This window comes from Nannobrachium achirus (genome assembly GCF_963921795.1).
Source record: "Nannobrachium achirus genome assembly, chromosome: 16".
NCBI classification, from domain to species: domain Eukaryota; kingdom Metazoa; phylum Chordata; class Actinopteri; order Myctophiformes; family Myctophidae; genus Nannobrachium; species Nannobrachium achirus.
The window spans coordinates 10,840,592-10,858,091 of NC_137823.1; the positions used below are offsets into that span (position 1 = coordinate 10,840,592).

The 17,500-nt window shown below is 44.7% G+C and overlaps 1 protein-coding gene across 1 annotated transcript in view; it reads right to left on the reverse strand.

Moving 5' to 3' along the window:
* The window catches only part of nbas (NBAS subunit of NRZ tethering complex), a 256,843-nt gene that overhangs the window by 138,929 nt on the left and 100,414 nt on the right, over positions 1-17,500 (reverse strand). Inside the window, exons 22-26 of the mRNA XM_080743924.1 lie at positions 15,994-16,080; positions 14,386-14,539; positions 9,236-9,421; positions 6,531-6,704; positions 4,321-4,454 (exon numbers count right to left, since the gene is read on the reverse strand). Of these exons, the coding sequence (XP_080600050.1) occupies positions 4,321-4,454; positions 6,531-6,704; positions 9,236-9,421; positions 14,386-14,539; positions 15,994-16,080 (735 nt within the window). The remainder of the gene's footprint in view (positions 1-4,320; positions 4,455-6,530; positions 6,705-9,235; positions 9,422-14,385; positions 14,540-15,993; positions 16,081-17,500) is intronic.

Genomic DNA, 17,500 nt, shown 5'->3' on the forward strand with positions numbered 1-17,500 from the left:
GTGTGTGTGTGCGCGCGTGTGCGTGTGTGCGTGCGTGCGTGCGCGTGTGTGTGTGTGTGTGTGTACGCGCGCGCGCATGTGTGTGTACAAGGACCTGCGAAAGCTGTTCGTTCTTCATCAGTTAATATGTTGACTGAAAGAGTATTTTTATGTTTACCGACTAAAATAATGCAATACCTGATCCCACCGCTTCTGACTCCAAATTATGTTAGAGACCCTTCCAGTTATGTATTATATGTTATAATATTAGTCAAAGCAGAATTAAATGGCTGTGAGCACTTTGCCCTGCCGCTTACGGCAGGCATGCAGTGTTTATCGTTTTAATTAACGTTGAATATGAACAATATATTAAACCAACATAGTGGAGATACTGTAACCTTGTGTCCATGCCCTTCGCAGCAATCTGCAGTGCAGTAGTCTGCCGGTTTCGGCTCTCATGTGCATTCAGCAACTTTATTTCACACCTTCCAACCGACCGATCTCATTCGACTGCCGGTCTATAGTAATCTGTAACAGTGTGTTTAGTGTAGAGCTACCTTTAAGGGGAACACACACTGGACACGGAGGCGGCTCGGAAGTGGCGCGTCAAAACATACAGCCCCATTATTTTCAATGAACTAACCAACACCGGCGGCGTCAGACGCGCGCAGTCGCGGCTCTGCTGCCTCGCCTGCCGCGCTGATACGACTCTGTTCTATTTTCCCAGCGGTGCCGTGCGGTGAACATGTTCTCCCATGGTTCTCCCCACCAGGAGAAATGGATGTGCTGTGTGGCAGCGCGCCGCATCCAGTTGGGGTTACCGCGCGGCACTAACCCCAACGTGCGTCGATACCGCGACGCTGCACAGCCGCCCGCGTCCAGTGGCAGTTATCTGTGGCAGTCTGTTTGGTGGAGAGATGGTAAATGGTTCATTTGTCCACTTTACATAGATTGTACATTATATTCACCCATTCACACACACATTCACACGCCGATGGCGGAGGATCAGCTAGGGGTTCAGAGTCTTGCTCAAGGACTCTTCGACCGGGGGCCCGGATTCGAACTGGGAACCCCTCGGGGACCCTCTGTGATCTAATGCCGGTTTCTCTACCCCTGAGCCACTGCCACACCCAGAGATTCTCTCTCTTCTGAGCAGATTGAGACCGTCATTAACCCTGCTAGACCCAAATTAATTTCTACTTGGCTTTTTTTTTTTTTCTTTTTTTTTTTTTATCAGGCGATGTTGTAGGAGTCCTAATCAGAGGAAAATGTAATGCTTTAATAAAGGTTTTATAGCCATAAATCATAAATCATGCTCTAATTTACATTTTGGGGATTCTTTTCACAATAATAACATTATGTACATGTTCTAGACATTCTAATGATCACCAAAAACATTATTACAGGCATTTTACTTTTTTGTGAGGAATAGCTTCAGTAAAAAAGTGAGATGTTGTTCGTCAAAACTTTAAGTTGTGTGAATGTCAGCCTCTGTGGGGGGTATTTATATGCAAATATTGTGGCCAATGGCATTGTAATACTAAGCAATAGGATCCAATGGTTATGTTAAGAAAAAAGAACAGGAAAACTAATTATTTAAACTCTTTTTTTTTATCAAATATAAATGCTGCCAAAAAGCTACGCTGGGCCTTGCAGGGTTAAGCCGCCCCGCTCCAAGCTTAGAGGAATTGGGTTGAAAGCAGGGAGGGCTCAGCTGGTCTCCCTGAAAGTCAACTCTATAATATTCTCAGTTGGGACGGGGATTCTAGAGCTTAGTGGGGCCTTAACCCATTTAGACCTAGAATGATTGAATGCTTTAACCAGTGAAAAATAGCAGATATACAAGCTCACAGCGCGGCACTCGCAAGCTTGTAGATCTGCTATTTTTGAAAAAGTCATGAAAATGTGTGCAAATCTTTGAATATGTGTATTTTCAAAGCGAATGTTTGAAACTCAAATGTTGCTTCTGGGGGGTCCCTGGAACTAAATATTTTGAGATGGGGGTCCGTGGCCAAATACATATCATTTTGGGGGTCCTTCACATGAAATGGTTTGAGAACCACTGACATAGTAGTCTCTCAAGAACAGACTTAACTGAGCTCCATTTAAGTGAAAAGGACCTTTTCTTTGACGATGGCTGGCCAGATTGCTCACATAGAAACATAGGTTTTTCAAAAAACCTTAGAAGGATTCAAAAGACACTTATAGAATCGGGTCAAAATTCAAATTCTCACGATTTTTTCAAAAATAGCAGATCTACAAGCTCGCAGCGCGGCACCGAGTGCCGCGCTGTGAGCTCGTATATATCTGCTATTTGTCAATAGTTAAAGCATAAAATAATGATACACAATAATGTGTACCCGATCTAAATGGGTTTAATACACATCACTGCTGGAGAGGAGGGGAAAGAGGCACGGTCATTATTGGACTTTTTTTAATGTCAAAGCTGTTGGAGGCAGAAACCGTGTATCTGAATTCAAACTTTTCTTTTTAATGCTCTACTTCGTTGCACAAGAGTGTCAAGTTGAAGTAGCAAAAAAACTGCGGAGAGACAAGCTCACAACACGACACGTCGTGAGCATTTTCTTTTACTAGCTTGGATCCATTTTCAAAGTGAACGTTGTTTAGAGTGGCTGTGGGTTTGCTAAAATATTAAACCAATGAACGGTATTAACAGCCGCTTGTGACTAAAGAAATAGCATTGGATCCATTTGAAGACAGGCTGTGTTTTCATCCATTTAACCCATTTAGAACGGGTACACCTTATTGTGTATCATTATTTTATGTTTTAGCTATTGAAAAAATAGCAGATATACAAGCTCACAGCGCGGCACCGAGTGCCGCGCTGTGAGCTTGTAGATCTGTGCAGCGCTGTGAGCTTGTATATCTGCTATTTTTGAAAAATCGTGAAAATTAGAATTTTAAGTGTCTTTTGAATCCTTCTAAGGTGTTTTGAAAAACCTATGTTTCTATGTTAGCAAGGATATTCTAGGCTGGAACATCCATTCCAGAGCTTAGCAGGGCCTCACACACCACTCCCAGAGAGGGAGAGAAAACAGAAGAAAAGGGAATAAAGATCCAAAGTAATTATCTTGGACATTTTCTGTGCAGCAGCAGAGCGTTGCTAATCCAAATCCAGTGGAAATGGAAGCTGAAAGCTCATGTTCAGAAACGCCCACAAGACTTCACAATAATGAACACATCTCTCCCTGCTGGAACAGCTAAAAAAAAACACTCACAATAATCGTATCTTGGATATTTTAATTTATCGTGAAATTTCCCTCCGTCATGCACTGGGATCACCTTTTAAACTGACCTGGAAATAACGTACTTGATACAGTCTTTTTTTTTTACTCTCTACCAACTCTCTTTGGCAAAAAATAGCCGATCTACAGGCTCACAACGCTTTGCTTGTAGATCTGCTATTTGTTTGTGGCAAATGTTCCGCCCCAGGATAATAGATGTTGGGGATATTTTGATTACAGCGATAAAATCGTAAATCGCATTTTCTTTGGTCACAATAAACGTAACATGACATTTCTATATGTCCCATCCCTATTGTCCTGTACACCTGATGATGTTTTAACCTTTTAACTCTAAGCTCAAAATGCATGGTGATGTGATGGGGAGAGAGGGCGAGATCATTTAGCGACCTACAACCGGGTCGCGACGTGGTCGGTAGTTTTCAGCGACTGGGTCGCTAAATCGACCGACTGGGACGGTAAAACCACCGACCGGGACGCTAAAACCACCGACCGGGTCGCTAAATCGACCGACCGGGACGCTAAAACCACCAACCGGGACGCTAAAACCACCGACCGGGACGCTAAAACCACCGACCGGGTCGCTAATTCCACCGACCGGGACGCTAATTCCACCGACCGGGACGCTAATCCAGCGACCGGGTAGGTAAATCCACCGACCGGTGGTCGCTTCCACCGACCACCGGGCTACTAACCCTAACCCTAACCCTAACCTCAGTAACCTTACCTCAGTTAGGCTAACCTGCCACGCAACCTCCCGACAACGCCTCGCGATGCGAGGCGTTGTGAGCATGTAGATCTGCTATTTTCACAATAGAACCATGTTATACCGAATGTAATGTAGCACTGTAATATTGGATCATTCTGTCCTTGACAATAAGCAATCCTACTGTTTGAATGCTGTACAGACACACACATGGAGCAAAAATAATGATAGAAAACCAAATACAAAGGACTTTTTTTTTTACTTCGACTTTTGACTTTCTCTGGTGGGAGTCGACTTGTGTAATGAAGTCGACTCAGTCGACTTGTCGACTTTTTCGTTAATGCCCTAGTGTGTGTGTGTGTGTGTGTGTACCCGTAGCCCCTCTGAGGCAGGCACTCCAGGATGTCGTAACACAGACTGAGCTGGTCGTCTCTCTCACTGCTGTAGACCACCTCTAGAGCTACTGACATCAGCTGGTCTGCGTCCTCCATGATCTTCTGCTGACACTGAGAGGAGAAGCACATCATTACAGTTAATAGGGACTTTAAGCTCTCAACGGTTTTCAGGGCGGCTCCGTCAGGCGGAAGTACAGCTGCTATGACGCAATCGCCGTAGCAGTCAAAATCGTTAAGCAAACAGCCATCGGCGACGGGTTCCCACCCCTTTTACTGAACTCTTTGTTTCCCATGGCGACGCATCTACGCAGCATACGTTGTAGACACTACGTGGAAAGGTCGTTAAGAAGGGCTGTGACGGCAAGCAGGTTTATCTATCGAGCACTAGCCTCGGAAACCCAGGCTTTTTTTGGCGATAGGAAGAAAAAGAAGCCTGGGCGATCGCGTTATGATCACTGTTGGAGGAAGTGTAGAATTTCCCTAGCCAATCAGAGTGCAGAGAGCGTCGCACCGAATGTGTTGACGTCATGACGCAGCAGCGTTCTCTGCACTGAGCAGAGGAGCAGAGGGGGGTGGGGGGAGGAGAACCCATGCTATTGGCCAGAGACTCGCGGAGAGATTCGCCGCGCCCACCCATCTGCCTACACAAACTGGTCCGCGTTAGGTTAGAGTGATCGAGCACTGATCCATTTCTGGTTACCGTAGCGGACTGCCGTAGCCGTCGGTGCTTAACGTCCCTAGTAATACTACCACTACAACCACCAGAACGACTGTCTATTAATGTTGGTTCATTGTATTATTACGTGCACCAGCAGAGTGTACAAGTACTGCGTTTTGTTGCGTATCTGTCGCATGTCTGCCACGTATCTGTTTGTGTTTTTGCCCGTAGCCAATCATGGACCAGCATTCCTGGTGACAGCATAGTCTAAATATTACACTCTGTCTATAAACTAGTAGGCCTGTGATCCTTAACTGTACGTACATTTTATATCTGTATCTGTTTCCCATGTTTGATCAAACACTTGAATCAAACTGAAATGAATCAACGAGTAGAGGAGAGGATGCTGCGCTATGTTATATTTGAGAGGCAGCAAGACTGTGCGCGTGTGAGAGAGCGAGAGAAATATGTGCTTTAACAGCCCGCAGGGCTTGTCCTTGACAGTGCCCTCTGGGCCATAAATATAGCATTATACAGCAGGGCTGAGACACTGGCCCTGACATCAGCACAAATAGACTGATAAAATAAAACATGTGTGCTTGCGTGTGAGCAGTGTTGATTTTCCCCTGACAAAAACTAAATAAAAACTAAGCTGTGATGACTAAAACTAAGACTAAATATATTGATTGTCAGCGTGCAACCAAGTGTAAAATCAGTCGTTACGATACCATCCAAAATGCCAAAATACATTTTAGTTTTATCAACTGTAGATTTAGTCGCCTAAAATCTTGATGATATTCAGTCAACTAAAACTAGACTAAAACAAAAAAAATTCAGGTGACTAAATTACGACTAAAACTAAATGACATTTTATTCAAAAGACTATGACTAAAACTAAATCAAAATGTGCCGTCAAAAACAACATTGCGTGTGAGCGTGCGTGCGCTAGGGCATTCACGCATAGTGATTTTTAGTATTCGAATTATTCGACCTCAAAGTATTCGAATGGTCAAATATTCGACAGGACTGGCCAAACTACTGGCCAAATATTAAGTAAGCAAGAGGCGAACATTGTGAAAATAGCAGATCTACATGCTCAGAACGCCTCGCAACGTGAGGCGTTGTGAGCATGTAGATTTGCTATTTTCACAATATTTATCTGCGGAACCGAGTCACATTAAATGTAATACCTACAATTCCAAGTGCTTGTCAGTTCAAATATGTTTATTTTGGGGGTCAGGGCCTAAAAAGGTTTGAGAACCCCTGGTATAGAGCATTAACAAATGCATCCACCAGAGGCATTGACAGCTCATTCTTATGACTTCCTATCTAGCCAAGCTTTATAAACTATAAAAAATAATAATAATTAAAAAAAAAGGCGAACATTCGTCGAATAGTGACTTTGATATTTGAATATTTGGTGAATGCCCTAGACTAAAACTAAATCAAAATGTGCCATCAAAAACAACATTGAGTGTGAGCGTGCGTGCGTGCGTGCGTGCGCGCGTGCGTGCGTGCGTCAGACCCACATCAGGCTTGCAGTGCTGGAACAGCCTCAGCGGCAGGCTCAGGTCCTCCCTCCCCAGGCTGACCAGGTACTCTCTCAGCAGGGTCCTGGAGCTGCCGGCCTGCTGGGCCTCGCAGCGGTGCAGGAAGGGCAGCATCCACTGGAACACGTCCTTCACGTAGCGCTCTGCACTGGACTGGATGGAAGACGTTAGCAGACAATTACATTTTTCAATTCAGTTATTCAATTCAAAGGGCTTAACAACCCATTCAGGCCTAGAATTATTGAATGCTTTAACCAGTGAAAAATAGCAGATATACAAGCTCACAGCGCGGCACCGAGTGCCGCGCTGCGAGCTTGTAGATCTGCTATTTTTGAAAAAAGTCGTGAAAATTTGTGCAAATCTTTGAATATATGTATTTTTAAAGTGAACGTTTGTATCTAAAAGTTTGGTTCTGGGTGGGTCCCTGGAACTAAATGTTTTGAGATGCGGGTCCGTGGCCAAATACATATCATTTTGGGGGTCCTTCACATGAAAAAGTTTGAGAAACTCTGACATAGTAGTCCCTCAAGAACAGACTAACTGAGCTCCATTTGAGTGAAAAGGACCTTTTCTTTGACGATGGCTATAGCCAGATTGCTGACATAGAAACATAGGTTTTTAAAAAAATCTTAGAAGGATTCAAAAGACAAAATTCAAATTTTCACAATTTTTCAAAAATAGCAGATCTACAAGCTCGCAGCGCAGCACTCGGTGCCGCGCTGTGATCTTGTATATCTGCTATTTTTCAATAGTTAAAGCATAAAATAATGATACACAATAATGTGTACCCGTTCTAAATGGGTGTTGTAGTGTCTGAACGATAGGCATTTTTTGTGCCCGATGCGATAACCGATTCGAGAGAGGGGACAGTCACCGATAACCGATATGCAACCGATATATGTATGCATAATGGAAACAGGCCTTTTTTTGTGTGTGTGGATCGTGCAAAGACTTTGCCCCAATATGATTATGCAAAGGTACAGTGACATTAGTACTACAGACAGCTGCTTTCTTAAACCAACTTATTATTTTTTTACTTGTCAGTCAAGGTGTCTGGGAAAAAGAGAGTGACACAGATACATGTATAGTATGTCCAACTGCCTGTTTGTGTGTGTGGGATAATGACCGATATGATATGATCTGATACGACCAAATGAGGGCATATCGGTTCCCGATATATCGGCCACCGATATATCGGGATCCGATATGCCCTTATTTGGACACTACTTTATAGGCATGAGAACACATAGGTTTACATTGCAAAAGCAGAAGTGTACATGCTACTATACAATCAATCAATGTAATGCAATCAAAATAACAAATGTACAATTGAGAGGGGTGGAACAGTTTCCATGTATGGAGTTTACTCGATGCAGACAGTGCAGGGATATACTGTATATACACCATGATCGGTAGTCTTTAAGGTGGTTGTGTTCCATTTGATATCCTTCTCCTATCACAGCAGTTCACAAATCTTGCTGCAGTGTTTGCACATTATTGTACTTCACTCAGCAGATATGGGAGTTTTTTTTTTGTTTAAATCATCGGTCATGTTTTCAACCTTTCCTTGGATGGTTATGATCTGTGGGAAGTATGTGTCTCTGATGTCTTGGTATAGACACACAGGAAATGAGGGGGACTCGTCGTTCGTGTTGATAGGCAATCACAATTGGAGTCACTAGATAATGACAGGGTATACAAATTCTACAAATGGTCTCTTAACTCATCTGTAGCCCATCCCGAAGATCTTCGGGATTAATTAGGGTCATTAAGCCTTGGCTATCCCGAAAATCACCAGGTTATATCCTGTATTTACAGAAAAGCCGGCAGTCTACCGTTATGGTCCATGGCTAAACGCTGGCACTGGCAGAAGTCTGTGATTTTTTTTTTCGATCGCACGTCCACGTGCACGCAAAGTGCACCCGTGCCATTGAAAACAATGGCTGTTCTGATTTTTAGAGTCCATTTACTCGAAAAAATACTTGTTATGCCAATGCTGGCATGTTTATTTGATAAAATAGCACTCGGACGACAACAACAATCCTCCATCTTTGATCAGCCCATGAATGGAGAAAAAAAAATTCCGGTCCTTCAAAATAAGAGAGTGGCCCGCTTATGGACGAAAATCATGGCACCAGTGTTCTGCCCCAAAAAATTATGGCACAAAATCGGTTAAGTGGGCACCGGTGTCTGAGGGCAAATCTCGCTAACGTGACAGAGAAAGGACGATAATAACGTTGACTTGTTTTTCTAACGTGTAGACGCCCTGCCAAACCAGACAGACACTGTGGTGATTCAATGAATCTCCTAGACTCTGCAGTGGTGGAGAGGCGCTTTACCCCTAAGCCACCCGAGCACCAAATCAATTGCATCACACACTTGTCTTTTAAAATAGATTCCTCTCGAGTACAGTACAGCATAGACGTGATTATGTTTTGCTGCATGTAGACGTGTGTTGAATGCTCTACAGCAGTGGTTCTCAACCATTTCAGGCTGTATAGCGACTCAGCATGTTTTTAAATGTTTGTATTTATCCAAACATTATGTCTTAGCAAATGCAACATAAAAAAGGCGGAACCAGGGCGGGACAAGGTAGACAGAGCCTGCTGGTTGGTCAGTTATAGACCAACCAGAAGGCTGACAGAGTGAATCGTAAACTGTTGTGTGAGAGAGGCGTGGCCTACATTCTTCATGAGGAGGCGGAGCTTGTTGATGTCACTGAGCTGCTGCAGGTGTCGCAGCGTGACGCTCAGCTCGCAGTGTGTCTCGTACACCAGCGTCTCCATGGTAACCAGGTCGTCACACAGCCCCTCCAGCCCCGGGATGTCGCGCTCCTTCCCCAGACGCACCAATGACAGAGCACAGTCCACCTGGGAGACAGCCAATCACACAGACAGAGCAGTGAAGGGACTGGACCAATCAAAAGTGATGCTCACAGACAGTCAAACGGTTGGAAGTTAAGCGTATTGATGACGTCAGCACATTATTGTTATTGCCAGACCCATGAAATGGGTAGGCCTACATAAGCAAATGTCGGTCTGTCTGTCCGGGTTTTCTATATAAAGGGTATATATGATGATGACATGATGATGACATGCCTACAAAAGGCATGATGTCATAAATGATGATGACAGATAGGGGGTCTGGCACAACCAGGTTGACCTGGTCTAGTTATATATGTGGTATGAAATCAGAATTAAAACAATGTTGGCCAATTCTAGATTAACATGATTATAGTAGGGTAGATAATTAAATGAGTTCTGTGTGAACAGTGTTGTCAGTAATGCCATGGTCATTATACACAATGAAAACCTTGACGATTTTGTGATGTCACGGTCCATGCCTCTGGTGATGTTGTGATATCACGTGAAGCATCAACATCCTTGGTAAAAGGTTAAATTACTCATCATGTAAAGTCTATTGAAGGTAGGAAAGATAGCCTATGACGTGGCCATGCCAAAATATAGTAGGCGAAAACCCTGTTGATTTTGAGTGTTCCTGTGCACACCATCCCAGCACAACACAATGGGGGACCCCTCTCGGATTATTAGTAGTAATTGGAACACATGTAAGTCAAAATATAAATAATAATAATTAGAAAAGATGCAATTGGAAATTGCGAGTGTGGTTGCTGACGGTTGCTGATGTGACTATATTCTAATCTACAGTAAGCTAACTGTCATGTGAAGCTCGACCAATTGATTCCCTATTGATTCCCACTCCCATTGAGTCCTTACTGATTCCCTATCCCGGACAGAAGTATGTCTGTCTGTTCATTTCCAATGGCAGTGGAAAAGTTAACCTAGTAGTAAATAAAGTTTCCCCAGGTCTATAATGTGTTGCCCTGTTGGGCAACCACACTAATTACATTTGGAACATGTCAGCTCCTCTCCTTTCAGCTGACAACGACCATATAAAGACACATTGTACATATTAGGGTTCGCCCAGCCAATCAATGAAACCCACCTGTAGAGTGACAGTGTGGGGAGCCAATCATTGTTCAGCCACCTGTAGAGTGACAGTGTGGGAAGCCAATCAATAGCAGAGGCCTGTAGATTGACACTGTGGGGAGCCAATCGGTGGTCCGTCAGTCACATGTAGAGTGACAGGGTGTGAAGCCAATCTATAGATGCCTTAATGGTCCACATCACACTGATAAGAACCAGTATGCGTGCGCAGGTTGGCAGCAAATGAACCCCACCGCTCATAGGATGCAGTGGATAAGTGGTCACTGCACTCACGTGTAAAAATGCATTCCATCAAACTTTCAGATGCTGTTTTTCTCCCGGTGTGGAGGAAGAAGGTTTAGGATTTTTACTGTGATCTCTCACTCTTGAATAGGGATGGGACGATAAGCGATATAATCGTTTGTTATGATGAAAAACACTCACGAAAATCGTATCGTGGAGATTTTAATGTATCGTGATATCGTCCTCCGTCATGCATTGCGATCAATTCACATTTTATTTGCCGAGCTGCATATCCAGTACCACTTAAACCCTCTATAATTGGTAAACAGTACTTTTTTTTTCACTCTATCAAATGTCTTTGCCAAAAAATAGCAGATCTACAAGCTCACAACGCGTCACTTTGTGAGCGTTGCGACGCGTTGTGAGCTTGTAGATCTGCTATTTTTTGGCAAATGTTCCGCCACCAAGATAATGGATTTTGATTATCGTGATAATATCGTAATTTGCGATTTCTATGGACACAATAATCGATCCCACAATCCCATCCCTACTCTTGAAATATGTTATCCTCGGTTTCTGTTGATTGTAAACAACAATGGCGATTCAAACCCCGCCTCCATTCGCCGTCATCAGAACGGAGGGAGCGCTCCTCATGATCAAGGCACCAGTCCCTGCTATTGCTCGCCCAGCTGCAGTCCAAGAAGCCTAATTCATGCTACGTCCCGCGACTGTGTCGCGAACATAGAGCGGCAGAGAACAGCAGACCTCCAAGTCCAAGCTCACAACAGCAACGTGACGTGAGCTTGTATATCAGCTACTCTTGACGCGCAATACCGCTGCACAATGATGTCTATATGTTTCGCTAGGGCGCAGTGGCGCACCTCACTAGCCACAAGAGGAGGTTGAATGAACTGAAACCAGCGCTCCCCAAAAAAAAAACAGGTTTGGGGATCCGTTGGGAATTGATTACATGAAACAGTCACCTGTGAACAAATAATTGATCTATAGCAGAGGCCTGTAGAGTGACATCGCAGGAAGCCAATCACTGTTCAGCCACCTGTGGAGAGACAGTGTGGGGGGCCAATCAATAACAGAGGCGGCCGGGTCCTGTGGTGATGATTGCTTTCTCTCCCCTTCCAGAGGGACCTGGTGCTTTGACACAACACTGTGTGTGTGTGTGTGTGTGTGTGTGTGTGTGTGTGTGTGTGTGTGTGTGTGTGTGTGTGTGTGTGTGTGTGTGTGTGTTGCATCCTGCAGCTTAACTCAACAGTCTCTGCATTGGATGAACACATCGCACTGCTACTCCCATCGGATAGTCTCGCGTGGCCAGACAACTATTCCACAATCTCTGAATGCTATATAGAGTCTGGAACAGCAGCTCCCGAACGGCGAGTAATGGAAACGGGCATTACCGTTCATGTAATTTCTTCTAAGCAGCAAGCTAAACATGCTTATATGATTTGTATTTATATAATGATAAATGTGTGCGATGTGAGACGGAAACGGAAGTGACGAGGAGGCTTCACTTCCGCTTTAACCGGTACTCATCGCTCTTCTTTCGATGCACCAGACTGTATGCCGGGAGCATTTGCCCAAATCGCGGAGGCAACAGTCTGGCCTCGCGAGACTACCCATTGGATGAACACTTCACACTGCTACTCCCATTGGATGAACACATCACACTGCTGCTCCCATTGGATGAACACATCACACTGCTACTCCCATTGGATGAACACATCACACTGCTGCTCCCATTGGATGAACACATAACACTGCTACTCCCAGAAGACCTGAGCATCTGAGTGGAGATGAGGCCCAATTAGACACCAATGAGACCTCTCCCCCCTCCCCATTCTCTCTCTCTCTGAGGAATGAACGATGAAAGGAACAAATCCCCCATCTTCCTGATAAAAGAAAAAAAAATGGTGGAAGGCATGAGTGCTTCACAGAGAGCAAATCCATCACTTGGACGATGATACGAGGTAAGGACTGGAGATACAATACAGTCCAGGAGACTGATGCAGAGGAGATACCATACAGAGGTGCTGTTTCAACTCTTCAGTATATGCTGCTATTTTCCTGAACATTTCCTGCAAAAAAAAAAGTTTTGCCTTTCTAATTGTTACGGATAATGTGCGTATTTGTGCAGAAACTTGCAAATGGCAAGAAACCACTCCATTCCCATTGAACAGCAGAATCCACCTTCATAGGAAGATTTAAACTTAAAAGTCAGGGAAGGTCATAAAAATAGCAAAAAATAGCTGATCTACAAGCTCAATGTTCTGAAAATCTGCCGTCTTGCCAATGTCAGGACTTGCGAAGTTTTGAAATGGCACATGTGTAGCTCTATCTCTGAGATAGAAGCAGATGCTCTACCATAGTTCTGGCGACTTGGTCTGGAGCAGGAAGTAAGCAACAGTGAAAAGCGTCTCTGTACCTGTCGGGAGCCTGCGTCTATCAGAGCAGTGTAAGCAGAGTGGCGACACGCTTTGATCTCGCCGCAGACCGCAAGTGGCTTCGCATGGAGCCTGTTCTCATTCTTAGCGAGCCTCTGCTGCTCTTCAGCCCCGTCCGCCCCCCTTTATAACCGAGGCATTTTCACTCGCTGTTAACTCATTTAGTGCCCATGAAATTAACGGATTATAAAGTCCACGATGCCAGTCTCAGGTTGGCATCACCCCCGTTATCTTATTTTGAAGGCCAGAAGTCCACAGCGCAAACACTTCCGGTCTGACGTCATCGGGTCCTGCGCCGGAACCGATCGTTGTCCATGTGGAGTTGTGTAATGGCGGACCGGGAGCTTTTATACATGTGTAACATAAGCGAGCATCTGCCTCCATCCTAGCTTCTAAAGTGTAGTTTTGAGATAATGGACATTAAAGATGAGATCCCCCGTCCACCTCAATGTTATGGATGGGACTATTTTGTGCTCGTGGAGCCGTGATGATGCGAAATCAGCGACGGATTTCGTCTCCGGACCTCCGGCCATTGTTCTCGGTAATGTATCCGCCGTTACAGTAATATATTACTTTTCACGAGAATACTCGGGATTGCCACCATGTGATACTCGAGTATTTTTCACGAGTCTTCTCGGGATTGGCACTATATGAGTTAAGTAGACTAAATCACGTCTTTTTCACCCTTTTAGTAATGTTGTCTACCTTGGAGAGGCCTGTGAATGCGTTAAAAAGGGTGGAAAAGAGGTGATTTAGTCTACTTACCAGCGAGTGAAAATGCCTCGGTTATAATGGGGGCGGACGGGGCTGAAGAGCAGCAAAGGCTCGCTAAGAATGAGAACAGGCTCCAGTAAGCTAGGCTAAGCTAGCTTTCCACTATGCTTTCCACGCTTACAATGGGAGTCGACGTAAGTGTCGTAACTCTCTTTATCAATGGGTCTGGCGTCTATGTCCTGGTAACAGTGTTACAGTGAAAGTCTTCCTACCTGTCAGGTACCAACCAGTGTTACAGTGAAACCCTTCCCCAGTTACAGTGAAACCCTTCCCCCCTGTCAGGTACCAGTGTTACAATGAAAGCCTTCCTTCCTGTCGGGAACATGCGTCTATGGACTGGTGTTAAAGTGAAAGTCTTCCTACCTGTCGGGAGCATGCGTCTATGTCCTGGTGTTACAGTGAAAGTCTTCCTACCTGTCGGGAGCATGCGTCTATGTCCTGGGCCCGGCTCAGGTACCAGTGGGTCAGCAGCTGGATGGAGGGAGCGGCCGTACGGAAACACAGCAGATCTGGAGAGTCCTCGTACAGGACGCTGTCGTCATCACACTGGGTCTGGTCCAACACGGCTCTGAGAGAGAGAGACACACACAGAGAGACAGAGACAGAGAGAGAGAGAGAGAGAGAGAGAGAGAGAGAGAGAGAGAGAGAGAGAGCGATACACAACACGGTTGCAAGTTACTATGAAAAGCTCCACCGGCTGTCAGTCCGTCCGTCACGTCACGTCATACGCTTTCCCTACTCTTATCTCCGCCACCGATGCCCCTATCCATGCCAAACTTTGCACACACACACACTCCTTGGCTGGCAAATCACAACCCCCACGGCCCACCCCTCATTTCTCACATGGCCCTCTTCTAGTGCCACCATCAGGCCGATTTTTGCAAAACACATTTTTGGACACTGCTCCTACAGATTTTGGCCTAAAATCATGCAAAGATACTCACAGTCATGTCATAAACATGCATCTGTCCCATTTCCCATATTCCCTCCTGATTGGCCACCATTGCCTTCTGCCTTCTGTGTATGCAACGTGACGGTCGCTTATCTCCCGATAAGGGAGTCTTACTGGTTTACATTGAGGTCCTGTGTGTTACATTCTGTCAAGATAGACAATACAAAATAATAAACAACACACATTTGTGCTGTCAAAGAGATACATTACTCTCGTCTCTGTCCTATCTACTCTGCTCCGCGATTCACAATCATGCACTGCTGCACACAATCTTATCGTCTTAGTGTCTTCCGCCACCATGTCTCATATGCACGGCAGTCGGCAGCTCATGGATTTATTTCACTTCAAAGGCTTAACACGATGTTCATATCACTGTTTGATTGTGTAGACGTGGTTTAAACTTTTTTAAATGTTATACCATTTTATCTAAAACGACACGTCGATGAGTCTGATTAAACCCCCGACTCCTGAGTCGAGGGCAGACCTATCGACTCAGGATCCACTTCACATATATCCGTTTCCGCGTTGATTGTTACGGTTTTGCTTTGCTGCCCAACATTGGATATTATGATATAAGATGAGTCATAATGCTGAATATTAACATACACTACCACACAGCCATATAAACACAGCTCTGTGAAGAGAAACGCAGAGTGTGGACTCATCCTAAGAACAGCAGCAGGCCTCTTCTATACTAAGTTTACTGTTTAATGTATTTTCCATACGGTAAGTTTACTGTTTAATGGTTGTTGTTCTGTGTCAGTGTGACGTGTGGAGAATGGAATATTAATAAACACATGCTGCTCTGCTGTGTGGAATATGGATTTTCATATCACTGTGAGGCTTCAGAAATGTTGGCTATTATGTGTAATAAGAGGTCTCTCATAACCGTGTGTGTGTGTGTGTGTGTGTGTGTGTGTGTGTGTGTGTGTGTGTGTGTGTGTGTGTGTGTGTGTGTGTGTGTGTGTGTGTGTGTGTGTGTGTGTGTGTGTGCGTGCGTGCGTGCGTGCGTGCGTGCGTGCGTGCGTGCGTGTGTGTGTGTGTGTGTGTGTGCGTGTGTGTGTGTATACCTGCACTCCTCAGTCTCACACCAGTCCATGTCTCTGTGTCTCTGTTCGTCCCATGGAATCAACGTCAGCTCTCTGTTATCATCCATACTGACATGTGCACGGACGTGCACGCACGCGCACACACACACACACACACACACACACACACACACACACACACACACACACACACACACACACACACACACACACACACACACACACACACACACACACACACACACACACACACACACACACACACACACACACACACACACACACAGAGAGAGAAAACAACAACATTCAGTTGATGAGAGAAGCATAAACTAGTGTAGAGTATATATCGTTGGGTGGAAACCTTGTAATTTATGTCCAAAACAGTAGCTTTGGAGGTTAAAGGCAAAACTAATCCCAAGACTGAAATTAATTTTCAGACCATGTCCCAATAAGTGGTTTTAGAAACATGGCGTGCGCAGCGCACACCAATATTTGGGGTGTTTCCCTGAAGTTCTGAACTGCCTTCACTGAATGTGTGTGCCTGCTGTGCCAATCCATGCTTCATTTTATAGAAGTATCTTCTGAAGTTCTGTTGTATTCAGTGCTAGCCTGGCCAATCCAAATACTCATATCTTGAAATTATAACAGCTTTTTTAGTTTGGAGATCACTTGACTAGCGTTTTGAGGACTTTGTCATTCGCGCCGCAGACATCGCTACACCTCCCCCTTATTTATTTTTTTTATTTTTTTTTGCGGATCTGCACTGATTTCAGAAATGGCTCCTATGGAATCCTCAAGACTGAAAGCAGTCCCCAGGACTGAGAACTTTAACCCCAGAAATGTAAAAAAAATAAAAAGAGAGAAAGGTGACATGTAAAGTGAAATTAACTTTTCTATGATACTAAATATATTTCTAAGTGTCCAACTGAATTCCAAGTAGTATCAAATTATCTCGCGGCGGCCCTGGACTGCCGTCACATAAATAAATAAGGCGATGGATACAATGTGTCTGCCCAACTGCGACGCTGTTAGAACATAGGCCAGAAGTCAGCAGACAAAAGGCATCTTCCCCTCGGCCCGTAATAGACTGAATAAATCAGCAAAGACTTTTAGTGTCAAATCCAGCCGTGCATAAAGCACAGGAGAACTGTGGTGAGGTGGCAACGCACGGGAGAGAAAACAGCTCCGAGCTCCAAGGAACAGAGGCATGAAAAACCAAACGTTACACCGTAAACAAGTCAAGAACTGTTCATTTCACAGGAGAAAAAAAAAAGGGGAACGGGTCGTAAATTACGAGGACTTTCACTTTGCCTGGAGTTTGGGGGAGTGACGCATAAGAGGGACGTCTAACCTTAGTTTAGTTTATTTAATTTATTACGGTCAAACTTTTTTAAAGACTAAACAGAAACCTTGCGCTGACAAGATCCTGGGACTGACGCGCACAGACACACGCGTGCGTTCGCACGCACACGTGCGGATTACACATTCATACACAATGATACGATATGTGAATGTTGTCTCTCTGTTA